Raw genomic sequence first — 18,295 nt, 5'->3', positions numbered from 1 at the left:
CATTGATAAATTGTCAAACAGTAGTTGGCGATGCTTTTGCTGTTGTTGTGACTGCGGGCTGCTGCATTTGTTGCAATTGTTTTCTTGTTGATTGAAAGCCAAGCGAGAGGGAAATAGCTGCAGGTAAGCGTAAACAGTGCCAGCAAAAAGTAAATAGCCACTGCCGATGGACTGGACAGCCTCCAATCCAAGCTTGGAAGTGGGTCGCCGACCATCTGTTAGATTTCTACACGGAAAACAAATACAAGTTGTTGGCCAAAGTGATTTAAAACTAGGAACTAGTTGTTTGAAGTTGCCATTAAAGAAAATATACCATTAAATATATCTATCTGTTTACATTCCTACTTTCATTCGAATCGAAGATTACCTTGCTTAATTTGTGCATTATTTGCACATTATATTGTGCATATTATATTGTATTTGTAAGAAAGGAATTGTTGTTTGTAAATTATGTTTACGAACCTATGTATATGTATGTATATGGCATTCCTTTATACAAATTATAGATCGTAAACTAATATTCGGTCAGTTTTTTCCGTGTAAACACAATCTAGTTATATTGCCGCAATTAAAGTCGCAACTAGCTCGAAGTTTGCAGTCTGAAGTTTTCAGCTTGCCGCTAGAGTCACGGCTTGGATTTGTTTTGGTTTTCGGATTTTTTGCCCCTTGCGCGAAAAACTTTTGGGCTTTGTCAGGCTCTACACATTTACGGACTCATTAGTGTCAGCACATTTTTTATGCCTTTTAATTTTGAGCAGTTGTGTCTGGCTTAAGTTTGGCATTTGGGCCAACCAAACGGCACAGTTTGAGAGTCACTGGCTCCTCCAACTCCCACTCAAAAGGTATCGAATGACCAAAGTTCTCAGCCGAGTGAGTTGAAAATACAGCGAAGTGATAACGGAAGCTTAGGAAAAAGAAAAGAACCAGAAAAAGATGCTGCACTGTGGGACGAACACACAAAAGTCTTAGTAAATAATCTGTATTTAATGGCTTGAAATTACTTAGCAAATATTTACCAAGTCAATTCAGCCTTTAAATTATTTTCTACTTTCCAGTAATGCCACCTTGGCTCTGTTTCGCTTTTTCAAGCAAATATTTACACACATGTGCCTGTGCTCCACCAAAACGATCCATTTGCTGGGCAAATATGGGTTTTCTAGAGCACATTAGCTGCGTCAGACTTTCAGACTATCTGAATCATTGGCCCTGCTCTTCCTCCACTTCCTGCTCATTAGCTCCGTATAGAATTCATCTCCAATTGTTTCGACCTAATGCCTAATTCTACATTTTTCTCATTTCTTTCCGACTTTTGGCACGTCGTCTGCCATTGTGCTACGGCTCTGTCTTTGGCTCGATCTCCGATTCCGCTGATGTCTGGTCTTCTCAAGTTGCAGCCCAAGAGGCTTCAGCATCAATTTATGTAATCTGCCAGCTCACACACACACACACCCAGAAACACGAATACCTGGACCTGGGTTCTGGGCCTTAACTTGGACTTGGACCTGGACTTGGTCACATCATCTTATAAATTTAGCTCGTTTGCCGAAAGGGAGCGGAAGGCAGCGGGGAATGGGATGCCTGTGGTAAGCCGCAGAGCCACTTTGAATCGCAGTTTGGAGCCTCGAACAATGCCGACCATCACAAAGTGGAACAATACACAGCGATTTTCCTTTCTGCTTTCCACTCAAACTTAATCTTGATTTTTAGGGTTACCTTTTAGGAAATACGACCAAATCTGAAATCTTATCGAAATTCCTTTTTGGTTTAATGCAGAAAAGCCTAATGCTCTTTCTCTCAGTGTTCTGAGGAGGAGATGCGTTCCGAAAACTGGTTTTCAGCCGCGGTTTCTGTTCGACACTCGCATTCCTATCGCCCGAGTTCGATTGTATGCCAATTTTGCGGCGCTGAACCTGGGTTGGTTTTGAGTTCGGTTTGTTTGCCCTTACACATCGGCTCCTCGTGTGACATTTGGTTAATTCGAAGCTTATTAATTTATGCGTGCAGTGACAAGGGATTGCGGTAATCAATTTCAAGTTGATTGCCTTTTGAGGCGCAGTGCCATTAATCACGACTGTGTGCTAACTAAATACCTGGTTTATTCATAACTGTATCATTGCATTTGCCTTCTATACAGAGGAACAATTAGTAAAACTTTATGGGTTTTACATTTTGGGTTTGGCTTGTGCTGCAGCTATATTCGTTTTAAGGTAACAATTTGAAAACTCAAGTAGTATTTTCTCGCTGTGCACCTATCGGATGACTCCTACTTCTCCCGCCAGGAGGTCAATGACGTGTCTTCCGCCTGCAGCCATTCGAGCCGCTTCAAAGTCAAAGTCAAAGCCATTCAGCAGCTAAAAAGTTTACAAGCTGCACAGCCAACGACGACGACTCATCCCGAACCAACCCATTTGCTGGCTGCCTGGAACCCTTAGGTTCGCTCTGCATCTTCCCGTTCCCAGTTTGGTTATCACTTGCTCAGGGATGCAGCAGGGAGTGGGGCCAAGCCCAGGCTCGAAACTAGTTTCGTTTGGCTACAGTTTCGTGGGCAAAAGCTGTGAGCTGCTGCTCCTGCTCCAGCTTCTATGTACTGGTTGCCTCCCTTTGGGTGTCCGTCCCAGATGTTTGTCTTGTCATGCCCACCTACTGCATCGAAATCGGTTCTCTACATGCACAAAACACAAAATACAAGAGCAAAAGTGTATACCTGGAACATAAGTAAAGATATGTACGTACCAGATATGTACGTATAAGCCACTAATTTATAAATAAAGTAACTTTGAAAGGAATATATGAAACAGAATTCCCAAAGCATGGCTCCATTTCTCCAAGTGTAACTAGGGAACTGAGGCGAAAAGTTCTCGCTGAGGCGTGGAAGAAAGTGTTGATGTTGAAGACTTCTTTTGAGGCCTCCAACTCATCGCATCGAATCCAACCCACCGAACATTTATCAGAGTCAAGTGCATTGAACTTGTATTCGCCGACATGAAATTTATTTGCCCACTGGGGGCGTGGCAGCGGCGGCGCAACGCCCATCAGCCATTCATATTTCTTACACCCAGATGCATTTGGACAAACGGCTATGTGCAACAAGGGGGAAAGGGAGGGTTGCGGGGTCGAGCGGAAGGCTGCTATCTAGGGACAAAAGGACATTGACAGCAAGCGTCGAAAGGTGAACTAAAACATTCTGCAGTTCTAACAAAAAAAAAAAAAAAGAAAAAAAGGGAAAAAGAGAAGAGAAAAAATAAAAATATAGTATACGGGAATTTGCAGAAATGTAGTGGCAGGCTAAAGGATGTGGACAAGCTCATGATGATGCCACAGCGAAACGTGGAGGGGGTAAGTGCCACATAAAACTTGTGAATGCAGGTGACAGGCATTTGCAATAAAGCTGCTATCTGCAAAATGCCATGGGCGGGCGGAAAGGGGATTCGGTGGGACCGTCACCACCACCACCACCATCACCATCACCAGCAGCGCATGGAGGTAGAAGAGAAAGGAGACCTTTCAGAGATTAACCGTTGACAATGTTGCACGGAATGCGGCAGTTCGTCCGAAAAGCGAGCTTTAGAGCCGGAACAGCATGACAGAACCATGTTGCCAAGATATTGCCCCACCGTCGGTGGCATATGCCCCATCTGGCAGGCTAAGTGCCCCTGAGCGCCGTTTTTCGAGGGGGGTACAAGTACGGTGTGGCACAAAGTTTGCGAAAATGCCTAGGCAAGGAACCTCACTCTTGGCCTTACAGTTCTACAGGAAGTGCTGTGGCAGCAAGAATTCACCAAAGCATCGCGCAAGAAGTTATTTCAGTAAAGTTTGCCCAAAGTTTACTTACTTGCATTTAAGAGCTTACAACAACAGGTAACTAGGTATTACCTCAGGCAAATGCTTAAAGGCAACGGTGTTGTCTTGGCTGCTCCTAGAAATATCTATCTATTTTCACAGAATAATTCCCTGCATTCAAAGCCTTCTTCTCAACCCTGTGATGAAATACCAGCTCCTTTCGCTCCTGCGAAATATCATTTTACATTGAAATCTTTCCCAAACTAATGCAGTTAGCCTAAACAAATTTCCAACGGAGACTCCGACAGAAGGGAAAATCAATATTTACATAGACACAAGACCCCTGACAACAACGGCAACAGCAACAGCAACAGCAACTACAGCAAGCAAGCAAACAAACAAACAAACAAACAAGAAGAAGAACAAGCCAGGGCAGACATTAAAAACAAAAACACAGGCCCACAACATGCATCCAGCCAAGTACGGATATATGGGATATAAGAGTACCAGTGTACGAGTACGAGTATATACGTGTCTGGCGATTATGACTGCCTAAGAAGGGAGCTCCCAGCCGCCGGAGGCTGGAGATTGGAAACGGAGGAGTCCCCATCTCGCCATGTCTAGGCTTGAATCTAAGCAGCGAAACATGCGACAAATTTTCCAGCACGGGAGGTCCAAGTGTACAGGGTCGCATTCAAGGTATTTCTCGTTTTGGGGTTAAAGAACGGTGGAAATGCTTTCAGCATTTTCATATTCATCCTCACGAAGAGAAGAGTGGACAGGTTTGGGGGAAAACATGCGGCTACACAGAAAAACAAACGAAACGAAATAAAAATATAAATAAAGAGTGCAGGCAAGTGAGTACCAAGACGAAGCCAGGATACACTTGGTTATAGAAAGAGAACTACGAGTCTCTTAGAAGAGTCGTATTACAGCTTTGTTAAATAGAAAAGCTTATAGATAAGTTAAGTAATAAGAAAGTAACTTAACTTTCTATAAAGTCTTATATGGAGGTTTCCCCTTCTTATAACATTCTTTCCAAAATTCATATTATTTAGTTTAGTTCGTCATTCAGTGCCTTAGCATTTTTTCTCGCCACAGTAAAGCAATCCTCAGCCAAAAACCACAAAGCACTGAGCAAACTGAGAAATACCAACCACTAGGGGTGGCTGGAAAAAAGGTTTAAGAAATATCTGGCAGCGAGAAAAGCCCCTGAAACGCTTTTCCAACTGGACTGCAGAGTGCATTGGCATCTGGCATCTGGCAAGGCGCAGCAGGAAGGAAAGGATGTGTGTGGCTGGTCAGCAAAATTAGCTAGTGAAAGGTTTATGGGAGAAGTCCCCCCTATATTGGCCACTTCCATTTCTATGTCAAAGTCATTCCGCTGGACAATGTAGAACAATAAAGTGCGCCACTAAACGATACACGACACACAACACACAACACACAACACACAACACACGACACATGGCACACGAGGAATGGGCCAAAAGAACGGGGCACCATAATGACGATAATGATGCCAATGATCGGGAGTCGGAGTCGCGCAGTTGGAATCGAGTTGGAATCGAAGAGACATGCTCGACGTGTCCGACGATTCTTTCACTGACCATTTGCTGAACACTCGAATTGCTAATCGATTCGATGCCAAACGTGCTCCATGCTTAACCGTACTTAGCCGTTCTGTTCCGAGCCCATCCGATCCGATCGAGGCGGATCAATGGATTCGATCCATCGGTTGCATTGGCATTGGCATTGGCATTGGCATCGGCATCGGCTGGGAGCCACATAGCCATTCCCCCATTGGTTCTGGCCACTTTCTTTCCTGGCTTATTTATGTCAGCGAGTGGCGGTCTGTTCTGTGCGCCGTCCAAGGCGGATTACTTGAGCAAACCTTTACCGTTCTCAGTCATGCCTAAACAGAGTAATTTCGGCCATTAAACTAATTATGGCCAACTGTGTAAGAAGCATTTGCAGAGCTATGGGAAAAACCCACCCAAATTTTGGTCATTTAAGGAGGGAGAAAAAACAAAGTCACCCTTGAAAAAGCACATGAATATTATACATTTAACTGCGTAAATAGCAAAAAGGGAAGTCCTCAAGGAATTTTGATTTAGCTTTTGGGGTGGATAAGCAAAGGTTGCCTGATGACAAACCTTGGAAAATTCGATTTATTTGGGCAAGGAATTTTCATTTCGAGTTGTGTTGAAATGAAATAATAGTTTGGGTAAACAGAAATGGATACTTCTGTGTACTGTTATGATTAAATTTCGGAACTGAGTAATGCTGTAGTAAAATGCAGACTTGTAACTAGAACTATCAGTGCTATTTTATTCATCAGCATGCTTGTATAAGCATTTTATTCTACCTATATCTCTACCCTTTTTATTGAAACACCCTTACATATTAAAGCCACATTGACCTGTTTTTTCGAGTATCCTATTCGGCTACAAAAATGTGCTCTTTGGGACCGCTGGCGATGCTGGCGGCCATTTGCCCAATCAATGCAACACCGACCGGACAACGGCCAACGGACAACGGATGAGCTGCAAACAAGTTGGCAAACAAACTTCCGTCCCAGTGCACTCCAACACTCCAACAGTCCAACAGTGGCGAAGACTCGACTCCAACGAGGTGACTGATGCCGCTCAGACCTGGCAGCTTATGGTGACCCAAATAGACTGCCATCGGTCAACTGGCAACTGGTAACCAGCCACTGGCCACTGGCGACTGGCAGCCAAAACGCCGGAGGAAAGAAAGCGCAGCAGAGGCTCACTTGGTGGATATAGATATATGTGAACAGATACATATGTACTTATAGACAAAGGGGAGCAGCCATTAGCTGAGTGGCTGGGCGATGTCCCGCTGCAATTGCCAGTCGGATGGAGTCAGCCTCGGGTGACAGCTTGGGGGCTAAGCCCTTCGAGGCGGCATCAAATGATCAAGAGCGGCTCTGAGAAGATCGATTCCAGACAAATTGGACCTTCGAAGTGGTGTCGTATGGACAGAAGTGCATTATAATGCTAATGTTTCTTGTTTAAGCTTTTGCAAACTAATGTTGGCCTTGATTAAACAGTTAGTTGTCTTGATTTATTATTAAACGCTATTAGTAATTCCCAACTTTTATCAAAATTGCATATTAAAAGATATATTTCATATGAACTATTTTACTCTGTTCACAAAAAAAAGTAGTCTTATGAGTAAGACTTCCTCATAAACACAGCTTGCAAAAAAATTGGATTTCTTTATGTTGCGAAACCATTTCGCTTTTGAGCAAAAACCATTAAGTATACGCATCGTGCGCAATCTTTTAGCAGGGCAATTAACGCCGGGCATGTGGCAAATGGAAACTCACTTCATATCGCTCCGGGCCATAAACAAAACCGCCACAAAGGCTTTGAAATCCCGGCAACTGCAACTGCAGTTTCAGGTGAGAATAAAAAAGTTCGACAAAGTTCGGAAAAATATTTGTAGGCTCCGCAAACAGACAAAAACTGAAATAAACTGAATGGCTGATAAACTCCAGGTGCTGGCCAAGTGTGAAAATTGTCTTAAAACGGCTGGCCGCACCACTGTCAACGATTAGGATTTTTGTGTATTTTCCTAGTTTTTAATGTCGGTTTTCCAGAATACTATGTACAGCTGGATCCAAGACATGCTGCTCGGTGTTCTAAGAGGCGGTTTGTCTCAATTTGAATTTTTGCGCGGCTCTTCTAGTGGCAGCAACTTAACGGTAAACGGAGGCAAAAGGGTACCCACAAATGGTAAAAGCAACTCGAATGCGAAAATTTATGCAGCCATGGAGCTGAAGTTGCAGCTGCTGCCATGGCAGTGGACACAAACAAAAAAAAAAAGAGTTTTCTTGGCCGCTGGAAAAACTGACCGCAGCCATATTTGACAACGGAACATGCTCTGGAAGTCTGGGACCCCGTTCTTGGTACTTGGTTCTATACCATTCTGGTCTGCCCACTCTGGCATCTTGGCGCAGCTCTTGGCTTTGAATCAATCTCTGGAGTGGCTGCGGTCTGCCGGCCCTTTATTTACGGTTCGGATACTTTTTCGAGGTGAACGGGACACAAATTGCATCTAATGATGAAATCATTTCACCTGAAAATAGAGCAGTATGCCCGGGAATGCGGGTTCCCCTCTTTTGTGGGTCAACATTGGTCGGCCAAGTGCCGTCACTTGTAATTAGGGATCATTTCGCGATTCGGCTTGGGCCATAAACATGTGGCCAGAGAACTCGGCTATATCACCTGGCCATCGGAGCCACCAAGGATGCAGGAAGCACCACTGCCAAGTGTTTCGAGTCCACTACATACAAGCCGAAGAGCTGCCAAAGAGCAGCCAATTGCGAGGCACGAAATCTCACAGCTCGTAAATCGATGGCAGTTCCCTCGGGAGATGGGGACATGTGTGCACAGAAAAAAATTAGTTTACTTGCGTCATTTACATATATTGTAAAATACTAAGTATCATGGGTAACGACATTGCGTTTAAATTTGTATGTAAGAACTCTTAAACGATAATCCACCACAAACAAATCCAACGAAAAAGTATTCCAAACCGTATAATAGTTGAAGAATTTTGTTTCTTGCAGTGCAGACAAACCTCTCTGTATGTTTTGGGGCGTCGCCTGGCGCGCGAATTATGCCACCAACGAGCAAGCAAATGGGGAAATCTTTTTTTTTGGCTCACTTCAAGTGTTTTCCCCGCTGAAACCCGAACCTGGAACCCCAGCACGCTGCACATGCTTTCTGCCAAATTGCAATTGGAGACTTTGCCAGTTGCAACGCGGTGCTAGGAACTTGCAACTGGCGATGCTGCACGTGCGCCGTATCGGAAACTAGTTTTTGCTACTTTAATTTGGCCAGCCGCATGGTGGCAGCGGCATTTCGTATCCAAAAAGATAACTGCTGGCAAGCTGGAAAAGCTGGAAAAAAACCATGCTGAAGGACATTTGGTGTCTATGGTAAATGAGGCGGAAAAACAGCGAGAAACAGAAATTGCCGCAAACCGATGAGACGACCACAAGGAAAGCCAAGAAGAAAATAAGCCTGGCAAGAAAACTGCAATGGGTAGGCAAAGAAGTCTCGAATGTGAAAACTATGTGTTACCCTGCAAAACGGTGTTCATATGTAAGTGTTTTTTTAGAAGAACATAGATTATTTAGAACAGAGAAGACAGATTTTGATAGCTTAATTGAACTGCACATCATTCATATATTATATTTACATAGGGCAGAGTTGAATATACCCCATATATCTCAGCGATTTACAGGGCATAGCTGTAATGCCTGTAAGAGGAACAGGCAAACGCAAACTGTTTGGAAAATTGTATCGAACTATCTGCGGCTTGTTTGAGTTTGACTTGCAATCGGGATTCTCCTGCCGCCGCTCGTGCTCTTGGCTCCTTTGGCCAAAGTCAATTTTACAAGCAATGAACTCCAGATATTTTCTGCGATCCTCATTCTACCTCCACTCTGGAGTTTGACTACATTTTTGCTGCGAGCATTTCGCTGGCGTCAAAAGTTCTTTTCTGTGGCGTTAGTTTCAACTAGGGCCGAGACACGCCCACTAAATTGCCAGCATATTTGCTGCCAAAAGGAGATGGAGAGCAGCTCGTACCAAAGCCTCCGCCCATTCTCCTCCACTGCCCCTGTGCCCCTCTGCTCCTCTCCAGTTTTGTCGCTTTGGCAAAAAGTACGCTAAAATAGCTCAAGTGGTTGCAGCTAAGCGATAGGAGGAGGCGCACGAGCAGGGGGCGTGGCTGCGGTGAAGGGGCATTCAACCTGGTCCACAGTCCACACACTTATGCACATTCCGCCATCTCCTGGTGCCTTTGGCACAGTTATGTGTGCACTGTGCAAAAATATGTGTCTCTGACTAATAAAACTTTAGCTTATCAAAGAGCTGACTATTTCCTAAATATACTCTGTCATGACACTCTACATTCCGCAGAGTATCAAATGCCGAAAATCTAATTTAATCCGTTAAGCACTAAGTACTTCATATTTTCCCGTGTGGGCACACTGCCATTCTTTAAAGACGGAGTCTCCATTTGGACATGAGCTGGCGAGGAACTCAGGCACCTTCTCAACTGGATTCGCACCAATTGAGCTGTGATTTAAGTACGCCATAAATGGTGAAGTGCGAGATTGAGATACTCGAACACTTTGCCGTACGGCTTTCATACCTGCAACAAAACCAAAAAACAAAAAAAAAAAGACAGAGAACCATCACATATATTAGGTTGGCTCAATAATGGCTAATCGTTCGTAATATGGGGTCTTCAGCACAATGCTGGTAGCATTGCGGCCATCCTGCCCGACTTTCAGATCATCATAATTACAATATCCGTTGTTATGGTCGAGGTTCACAGGGTTTACCACCCGCTTCAGTGCTCAATTTAGAATAAGCATTTCATACTCACATGCGGCGTTTTAAAACAAATTGACGCAAACTAATGAACATAATCTGCTGATACATACAGATACATACAGACAGCCACCGGAAGTGCTTCATTGTTCGGCGTTGGGGCGTCGGAAATTGAAAAGCAACCCAAAACCAACATGAAATTTAAATTTGCAAAAATAAAATAAAGCGAGAGAGAGGCCAAATAAAGTGAGCCAACATAAAAGTGCCATTAAAAATTTATTTAGAGGGCAGCTCAAACAGAATTCGGCACACATAAAGAGGAAATTACATTTATGCGACTGCTTTTTTGGTGTTTTTTGTTGGAATTGAATTGAACTTGCGTTGTTCAATTTGCCTGCAACACTTGAGAGCTCTCGAAATGCTTTAAACTTTACGCGCTGTTCGTCACCTCGTTTGTTTTCACAGCGATTATTTCATTATTTTATTTATTGTTAGTTTGGTATGTTTTGCCAAGCATTCAATTTTTCGTACGTTTTAAAAGGTTTAAATGCACCAAAAATAATTTGAAATATGACAGTGTACTAGCACATATTCATGGCTTTAGGTTTTACTTTATATCTTATATTTTAAGCAACTAGTTTCGTTTATCATAAGATTATGGTAATCGAAACTGAAGCTGCACTTGAGTCGGTCTAGCCTGTAATTACTAATAACGCCAACTCATATTTTTCGTGCTGAATTTATCGTACTGTAATTATGTTAAATATTGAATCTATTATTTCCTGTGAAGTTTATTGATTTGAGCCACCTATCCAGTTTGTGACGCACTTGAGAAAGCACAGTTGCAGAGGCACTGTAACTACCGTTGTTGTCTACTTTCAACTATTGTTTCTGGCTCACATATAACTTTTTTTTGCTGAAATTTAATTGAAACGATTTCGAATCGCTTTAGTTCAAACGGAAGCACCCCCCACTTTTGTCGTTGTACCGCTATTATTGTTCAACTCAATTGCCCCGCTTTATGCAACTTTCATTGATACATGAAGCGATTAAAGCGCTGAAACAGATATAATTTCACAGTCAAGGTCATTGGGAGGGCGACTTACACAATTTGATTTGTCTGGCACTACTCATATATGAAAGTTGATTGAACCGTTAAATTGTTAACAGTTGTCATACGTTCAAAATAAAAAGTAACAAAGAAACAAAGCACCGTTTTTGTTCGCTCCATGTACCCAAAAAATTAACAACCATCTAAAAACGAGCAAAATAAATGGTTATTATGAATGCTATTCCCGGATTCACATGGAAATAAAAATAAAAAAGTTTCACCAAAATATTTTGCTGCTTTGTGTTATTTTGGAAGTTTGTAAATTATTTGTTTGCCCGCCGATAAAATGTCAAAAATGATGTTGAAATATTTTGCGGTTACACAGTCACAGTTCACGATAATGTTATCGAGAACTGTCCGCAGGCAAAAAGAAAACCACTCACAGTGGTCATGGATATACATACATACATATCCATTTGGGCCCCTCCTTGTCCCTATTTATTATCTCGTTTCTCGCTCCATTTGCAAATGCCTGAGGCGCCTTTACTTTTCCTTTTTTTTTCGTTTGCATTTTAATTGAATTACAAGGGAGGAGTCGGCCGACCCAGAGGGGGGGGGTTGGAGTTTTCAATAGATGGAAAAACCGTTCCTGGTCGCGTGTGTTTTCCAGAGGTTTTTCAGTGGTGTTGGAGGCGTTAGAGGGGTCCTCCGACTACCAGCCATAAATCTGTAACTGTTTGCTGTACTTGACACATTTCGTAGTTGGATGTGAAGTTGCCTGCTTGTCTCCTCGCTGCAGGAAAAACAGCAAAAAAAAAAAAAAAATAACAGCGAAAAACGAGTGTTGCAACGTACAACCAAATATTTGCGTAGGTGTTCGACCGCCTGTCGCTGCGGGTTTCGTGTCAATTAAAATTAAACTTAAACTTAAAAATTAATACAAATTTATTGCCGCAAGAAACGAGCATGTCGTTCAACAACTTCGGACATGGATTGAGGTAAATTACATATTGGAGTTTCAGCTCGTTATGGAAATTCATAAGTTAGGTTTTAATGATTTAGACACTATAAGTAAGGCAATAAGTGATATTTAAGAGCTATTAAGCCAACTACTGTTGAGCTTAAAAAATAAACATTTTATCCCCTGATTAAAATGATACCGTAATTTCTGCCTTTCCAAACAATTAAGCACTCCCTCGAGTGCTGCGGAAATGCATTATTCATGGCATAATCTTTGCATATGTGCGGTTATTATTGGGTATATAAAAGCCGGCCACCAACCTTAAACCAAAAGGCCACCTGAGCCAATTAATCGCAGCGATTTCCACAAGATGAAAGTAACTCCGGCAGCACAAGGTATTCAATTCGATCAGATGCGAGTCAAATATGGCGGCGTGTAAATGTAATCAGTATTTATTTGATTATCGATTGCATCGCAGTGCAGCAGGTCACATTGCGTATACGCCGAGTGGGTCCACATGGCATTTCCATTTGACATTTTTTTGCATCCACCCAGTGTTGTCGACGTTTGTTTATATTGGTTCACGTGTAAATTTGTAATTTGTTTGGCATTTAATTAAATAAAAAACGCCAGCAGCAGCACAGGAATTAATGAAAACAAAAAAATTTAATTAATAACGAGAAATCTTGTTGCTGTTGGCAATGGTGGATGTTCTAGTGGCCTGTCATGCGGCATTACAATGTTCTCGTTTTATGTATGTAAATTTACTTTACACTTATACATGTATATGAAGATGGCATTTACATGTTTAGCCAACATATATTTCGCATATCACGCATACGCAATGTAAGCCCGCGTGAGCAAGCCAAATGTCATAAAACTCTTTTTCATGAATTTCATTTCATTTAAGTTTTTTCGTTTGTACACTTTATGATGGCTACATGTTGTGATGCGATTTTATATTTTGCGTTGATTTAAAGTACAACACATTTGCATACAGCGCGAGGAATACAGAAATACAGAAAGACAGAATACACATATTTATGCGGCCATTTAAACATGCCATGACCTTTTTCCATGCCTTAAACACATACCCATTGTTCGCTACGCCATCAAATGGTTATAAAACTTTACCACTTCATTGTGCCCAGCTCCTTGTCTCCTAGTACAAAATTCAATTCAATCCCAGCCAAGGACTACCGACCAACCAATCGAGTGCAGGGAGCTCCATATCGGCAGCATCTTTATAGCCGCTAACAATGGTTTCAGCCCCGACAGGAAGCGCTTACTTCCCTACGTAGGGAGCGAAATTATCCACAAAAGTATGTGACATTCTGGCGTTTGGCGAGGCGGCTTCCCAGAATGAATAATGCGATGGTATGCGGGAGTTGGGGGGGCCGAGCTAAAGCTCTCACCCAAATTTACGGTTCAATGGAGGGGCACACAAGGCACAAGGGCCCCCAGATACAGATATAGACGCGAATGATGGGTCCTGCAACTGGGTCTCTCTCTATGCCACTTTAGCTGAAAAGGGGGCTAGAGTCGCTGAAATGATGTCGTGCGTGCGCAAACTATGCGGCGTCATTAAATCTAACGAGCGTCTGGAGATTGGATGGGGTTTTCCATACAGTACAAGTGCTCGACTCGAAATGACTATATTTTGAACATTTTGGAGGCAGCGCCAAAAGTTTTCACAGCATCTCCCCCGCAAGACACTATGGGAGTCGAGTCTCCACTTGTGATTTGAAACTACACATTTACTTGGCCTAATTGAGCCGTTGCCCATTATCCAAAACCTAATTGCCATTGTGGCTTTCTGGGCAGTTTCAGTTGAAGATTTATTGTGATTGTTCTGTCTGCAAATGCCTTCAATTGATTAAAGTTGCGTCGTTCCTAAGTAACGAGCTTTAAAGCGAATATCTCTTTTAGTGAGCACACATATACGCTTTCGCTGACCACATTTGCTCACTTGGCTAAAAGCAATTTTTTCTCCTTTTCTCCAGTCCGTCTGGCTGACTGCCTATCCTTTTTGGAAAGTTAAGAGCATTCGATTTGAAATCCCATTGGAAACGAGCTTCAGTCTCTCCCTGATTTATTGTGCGAATTTGCGCGCACTTCATCCAACTTGCTTGAAGTTTTAGTCATGCCAAAGTTTTGCAAATTAAATTAAGGCTAAACTTTCTTGAGTTTGCTGTATTTTCAACGTATGACTAAGGTGGGATACTCTTTTTGCAGTACATTTTACAGGTGCCTATTGGATATTCTTGTTAATCTTAAAATAATTATGAAACCGTTGGAATATTTTCAATTACCATTACACATCGTTCGCTTATCGTAATACCATTAAAAACGTTCCCTACACGTATTTTCCATTGCCACCTTAGACCGAAAAATGAGCCACCGAGAAATCCATATGCGGCTAAGCTTTCCTTACTGGTTTCTTATCGCCACGAGCCAAGTAGTTTATTAACCGACCTGAACTTCGGGCCAAACAAGGTCCGTTGAGTATTACAAGCAAAACGACTTAGACGCAAACCGGTAAGTAACGCCCACCCAGAAACTGAAGAAAAATCCATCGACTACAGATCACAAAAGCTTTAATTTCGATTCAATTTGATTTGCAGGCGGAAGTTGAGATGCCAGTGGGGCTCACACTCAACTGCAAACTGGAGCAGCGACATATTGGCAAAGTGACTGATTGTCTGACTGACTGAGTGAGTGACTGACAGACGGATTGACTGATTGATGGATGGTGTGAAGTTGAATTGAAGCGCGACATAAGCGCCGCGGATCGGTCATTGAAAGCGAATTCCGCACCAGATCCAATAATACATTTATGGAACCCGACGCCATCGTCTGGTGTCCCGATAATGGGCGACGACCGATAAAATGGGAAATTACTGCCACTCACGTTTGTCTTAGTCTTCGGGATTTACTCAACCATTCCGCAGTTATCGAAGGCTCACAAAAGCTGGAGCAAAAAGTGTACGGAAAAAGACCTCAATTGGACTGCAAATAGCAAATATTTGTGCGATGATAGCATGAATCGTATTCTTTATGACGGTCTACTTGAGTTCTATGTTCGGTCGCAAGCGAAACCCGGCGATAAGATATGCGGCCAGTTCACTGATTGATATACGACTGTGGAAGCAGGAAACGTGTTGATAACCTGATGTGCTTTCTACTTTAAGCAGATGGAGACAGGTGGAATAAGCCAAAAGGAATAGGAAAGATTTCAAGATCCATGGCTTAAGTTATTCCATTGTAGACGTATTCTTCAGTTTGTATCTAACCCTTTTTGTCTTACATTGAAAATATATTTATTGCAACATAAATATTTTAAAAACCCTGTTGTTGGGTTTTTAAAATATTTATTTATTAAAAAGTCATAAACCAAATACAGAGAACCAAATGTGTGTCAATTATTATACTAACAAATATCCCCGGAAAATTGGTTAGCACGCTCAGCTTTCGGTTCCCACACCCGATCAGAATTTACAACATAATTTACTAAGCTCCAAGCTGACAGTAAAACCAGAGCGACCACGCCCCTTGCCAAAAAGCCAAAAACAAGGCAGTGTCTGTCACTTGCCGCTTTGAATTTGAATTTGGCCAAAACGAAAACGGAACCGGCACGAAACACCGGGCCATGCAATTAGCTGGAGGTCATTGTGTTCGGTTCAGCGAAGTTCAGTTCAGTTCAGTTTGGTTCGATTCGAATTGAATCGATTCCAGTGCGATTTGCAGTTTGGTTTCAGTTTGGGTTTGCGTATCGCCCAGAGTTTCCGTTTGCAATTTTGCGGTTTCAATATTGAATTGGGCGAGGCCCCCGCATTGCATTCACGCTTGACAATGTTTCGACAGCAATTTGCTCAACAAATTGCGATTAAATGCATACAATTGAGTGACCATTATTTGGCTTTCATTAGCACAAAGCTCCTTTCCTTCCCCTCATCCGGTAAGCAGTTTGAGGGCAAAGGTTAAGGATTCTCCGCTTTGTTAACAGCTGATCATGACCCTCTGTACAACGTCACAAAGGTGAATATGTTAGCCCTCAGTATTCCCCTTATTGATTACCAATCAACGCAAAGGTTCCGAATATGTTAGCCATTGCAAATCCAACCTTCCCTGTAGCTGTACTCTTTTTTCCTTCCTTGACAGACTGCCATTCAATTGTCAAATATCTTTGGATCTGCAGCGTCACGATTTCACGACTTCAGACCCTGCAGTTGCCGATAAATTGCATTGAACTTCAAGAATTGAAACTTCACGAGAGCATTTGGCCGCCAATCGAGGGCAGCACAGGGGGCGTGGTCGGTTTTATGTTGTAAGGGCACGTGGCAGCCGCCTTTGGCTGCATAAAAATTTCAATCAACAACATCTGGTGAAAAATTGCATAGCGATTCCGCAGTAATTGGTTTTTTGTGTGGGTCAACGCAAGAAATGTAGTTGGATACGAAGTTTATCCCATCAATTTTGAGTTGCACTGGATTATAATCCATTATTGTACATCGTATTACTTTAATATCTCCCGAAATATCTTACTTACAAATTCAACGATCAACTGTTCCCAGCATTCGTGTAAAAATTCAAAAATAAAAAAAAATTACTTTTCAGCTCAAAGAACTCTGAATTTGTCGGCATGTTTTTGAAGAAGTGCTGCTTCTTTCTGCCTCTGAACGTAGGTTGCACAATCATTGGGGCGATCTTCATAACTTTTCACGTTGGTGAGCTGATAACGCATTCGGATGACACCATCTTCATCAGGCAAGTGTCCCACAAATGGTGGGCACCCGTCATCATGTCTCCGATCCTAACTATTGGAACTGTGAGCTCTGTACTGCTGGTGTACGCTGCTTCGAAGGTAAGAGATTCATTCGGTTTCTTTCCAAATTCGAGAGTTATTCTTATGATTCTACTTTAAAAACGCAGAGAAAGCGAGGCTTTGTCCTTGTGTGGATAATCGTCTATTCGATTATTTTCCTCATTTATGTTATAATAGGCATCGTCGAGTTGGCCACTGCCAAACCCTCCCCGGTTATATTGGCCGTTCAGGTGGTCATCATAGGTGGGTGCTGGCATAATTTGACTGAATAATATGAATAATATAAGTTCTTGTTTTGGTATTCCTTTAGTTGGTCTGGCTTATTCCCTGCTGATAACGGTGGCCTTTTACCGATATTTGGGCACTGTGGATACGGATGATTCCATTTGACGAGTGGCAAAATAAATGTAAAGCTAAATAAATTCCTGCAGTTGTTTTTCCTGATCTAGTCAACTTCTTACAGTGTGTCCCAGACTAGAAGTTGAACAAATTTTCGTTTCTCAAGAGAGTATTACAAATTATTGTTTCAAATTTGTAGAGCAGCTGAGAATCGATCATGGCTTGTCGCTGCAGATATCTTAAGCAGATCTTCACTAAGTGCTGCTACTGCTATTCCCTGCGCTTCGGCGTGCTGCTCTTCGGATGCATTTTTCTGACCTGGTTCATCTACATCACCCTCGGCACCGCCTTTATGATGGAGTGCATCTTTCCGGACGAGTACCAGAAGTCCCTCATCCCAGCACAAGCGGCCCTCAAGGCCACCATGGTCTTCTCCTTCTTCGGCATCATAGTTTCGGCGATGCTCTGCATTGGAGTGCATAATGTATGTGGCACTCATTTGATATTAATTTAAAATATCCCCAAAAACCAAGTTTATAATACCTCATAATTTTCTAGAACAACGAGATGCTGTTTCTCCCATTTTTGGGTTTCGCACCCATTTGGATAATTGTGCACATTTTTGCCCTGACCGTTTACTGCTTTAATACCGTCATTATCGTCCTGACTGTCATCACAATGAGTGGGTATCCTAATAATCATCAATCTAAATAACTGTCCTGAATAACTATTCTCTTGAATCCCTTTTAGTTATTTTACTGTATGCCTGGCTTGTGGTTTGGTCCTACTACATAGAACTGCTCTTCGCCTACGAGGATGAGTTGGAAACCGGTTATGTGTAGTACCCGTGTTTTTGAGTGTGAAGTATTTGCTTTCGTCTATAATATTTACAAATTTTAGAATGTTGAGCAAGCACTCGAATGTGCTCAATAAAATCATGCAAGTAGCGATTACAAATGAAA

General features: G+C 42.4%; 3 protein-coding genes and 1 long non-coding RNA gene across 7 annotated transcripts in view; 2 read left to right on the top strand and 2 right to left on the bottom strand.

Moving 5' to 3' along the window:
• LOC120447022 (SH3 and multiple ankyrin repeat domains protein 1) overlaps positions 1–18,295 on the bottom strand; it is a 64,245-nt gene that overhangs the window by 12,924 nt on the left and 33,026 nt on the right. For 2 of the 4 annotated variants that reach the window (XM_039628342.2, XM_039628344.2), the window contains exon 4: positions 12,490–12,507. The exons of the other annotated variants lie outside the window; for them this stretch is intronic. In XM_039628342.2, the coding sequence (XP_039484276.1) occupies positions 12,490–12,507 (18 nt within the window). The remainder of the gene's footprint in view (positions 1–12,489; positions 12,508–18,295) is intronic. 4 annotated transcript variants of the gene reach the window in all.
• LOC120447026 lies at positions 2,077–2,904 on the bottom strand. The gene is made up of 2 exons (XR_005615904.1): positions 2,734–2,904; positions 2,077–2,662 (listed from the first exon to the last, which is right to left on the bottom strand). It is a non-coding gene; the product is annotated as an uncharacterized LOC120447026 (long non-coding RNA).
• Positions 16,725–17,499, top strand: LOC120447025. Its single transcript, XM_039628348.2, has 4 exons — positions 16,725–17,033; positions 17,102–17,237; positions 17,305–17,401; positions 17,458–17,499. Exons 1-3 carry the CDS (start codon positions 16,812–16,814, stop codon positions 17,382–17,384), a joined length of 438 nt encoding a protein of 145 aa, XP_039484282.1. The 5' UTR covers positions 16,725–16,811; the 3' UTR covers positions 17,385–17,401; positions 17,458–17,499.
• LOC120447024 lies at positions 17,551–18,241 on the top strand. The gene is made up of 3 exons (XM_039628346.2): positions 17,551–17,817; positions 17,892–18,015; positions 18,084–18,241. The coding sequence occupies exons 1-3, from the start codon at positions 17,551–17,553 to the stop codon at positions 18,173–18,175; spliced, it is 483 nt and encodes a 160-aa protein (XP_039484280.1). The 3' UTR covers positions 18,176–18,241.

This window comes from Drosophila santomea, chromosome 2R, assembly GCF_016746245.2.
Source record: "Drosophila santomea strain STO CAGO 1482 chromosome 2R, Prin_Dsan_1.1, whole genome shotgun sequence".
Classification (NCBI taxonomy): Eukaryota; Metazoa; Arthropoda; class Insecta; order Diptera; family Drosophilidae; genus Drosophila; species Drosophila santomea.
This window is presented reverse-complemented; position numbering and strand designations above follow the sequence as displayed.

What these genes read in the sequence shown, in the direction of transcription:
- LOC120447025 (XM_039628348.2), top strand. Translation starts at nt 16,812, where the DNA reads ATGTTTTTGAAGAAGTGCTGCTTCTTTCTGCCTCTGAACGTAGGTTGC. An exon ending in TGGTGTACGCTGCTTCGAAG is followed by an intron (nt 17,034 to 17,101) that starts GTAAGAGATTCA and finishes TTAAAAACGCAG; the next exon opens with AGAAAGCGAGGCTTTGTCCT. An exon ending in CGTTCAGGTGGTCATCATAG is followed by an intron (nt 17,238 to 17,304) that starts GTGGGTGCTGGC and finishes GTATTCCTTTAG; the next exon opens with TTGGTCTGGCTTATTCCCTG.
- LOC120447024 (XM_039628346.2), top strand. Translation starts at nt 17,551, where the DNA reads ATGGCTTGTCGCTGCAGATATCTTAAGCAGATCTTCACTAAGTGCTGC. An exon ending in TCTGCATTGGAGTGCATAAT is followed by an intron (nt 17,818 to 17,891) that starts GTATGTGGCACT and finishes ATAATTTTCTAG; the next exon opens with AACAACGAGATGCTGTTTCT. An exon ending in CCTGACTGTCATCACAATGA is followed by an intron (nt 18,016 to 18,083) that starts GTGGGTATCCTA and finishes AATCCCTTTTAG; the next exon opens with TTATTTTACTGTATGCCTGG.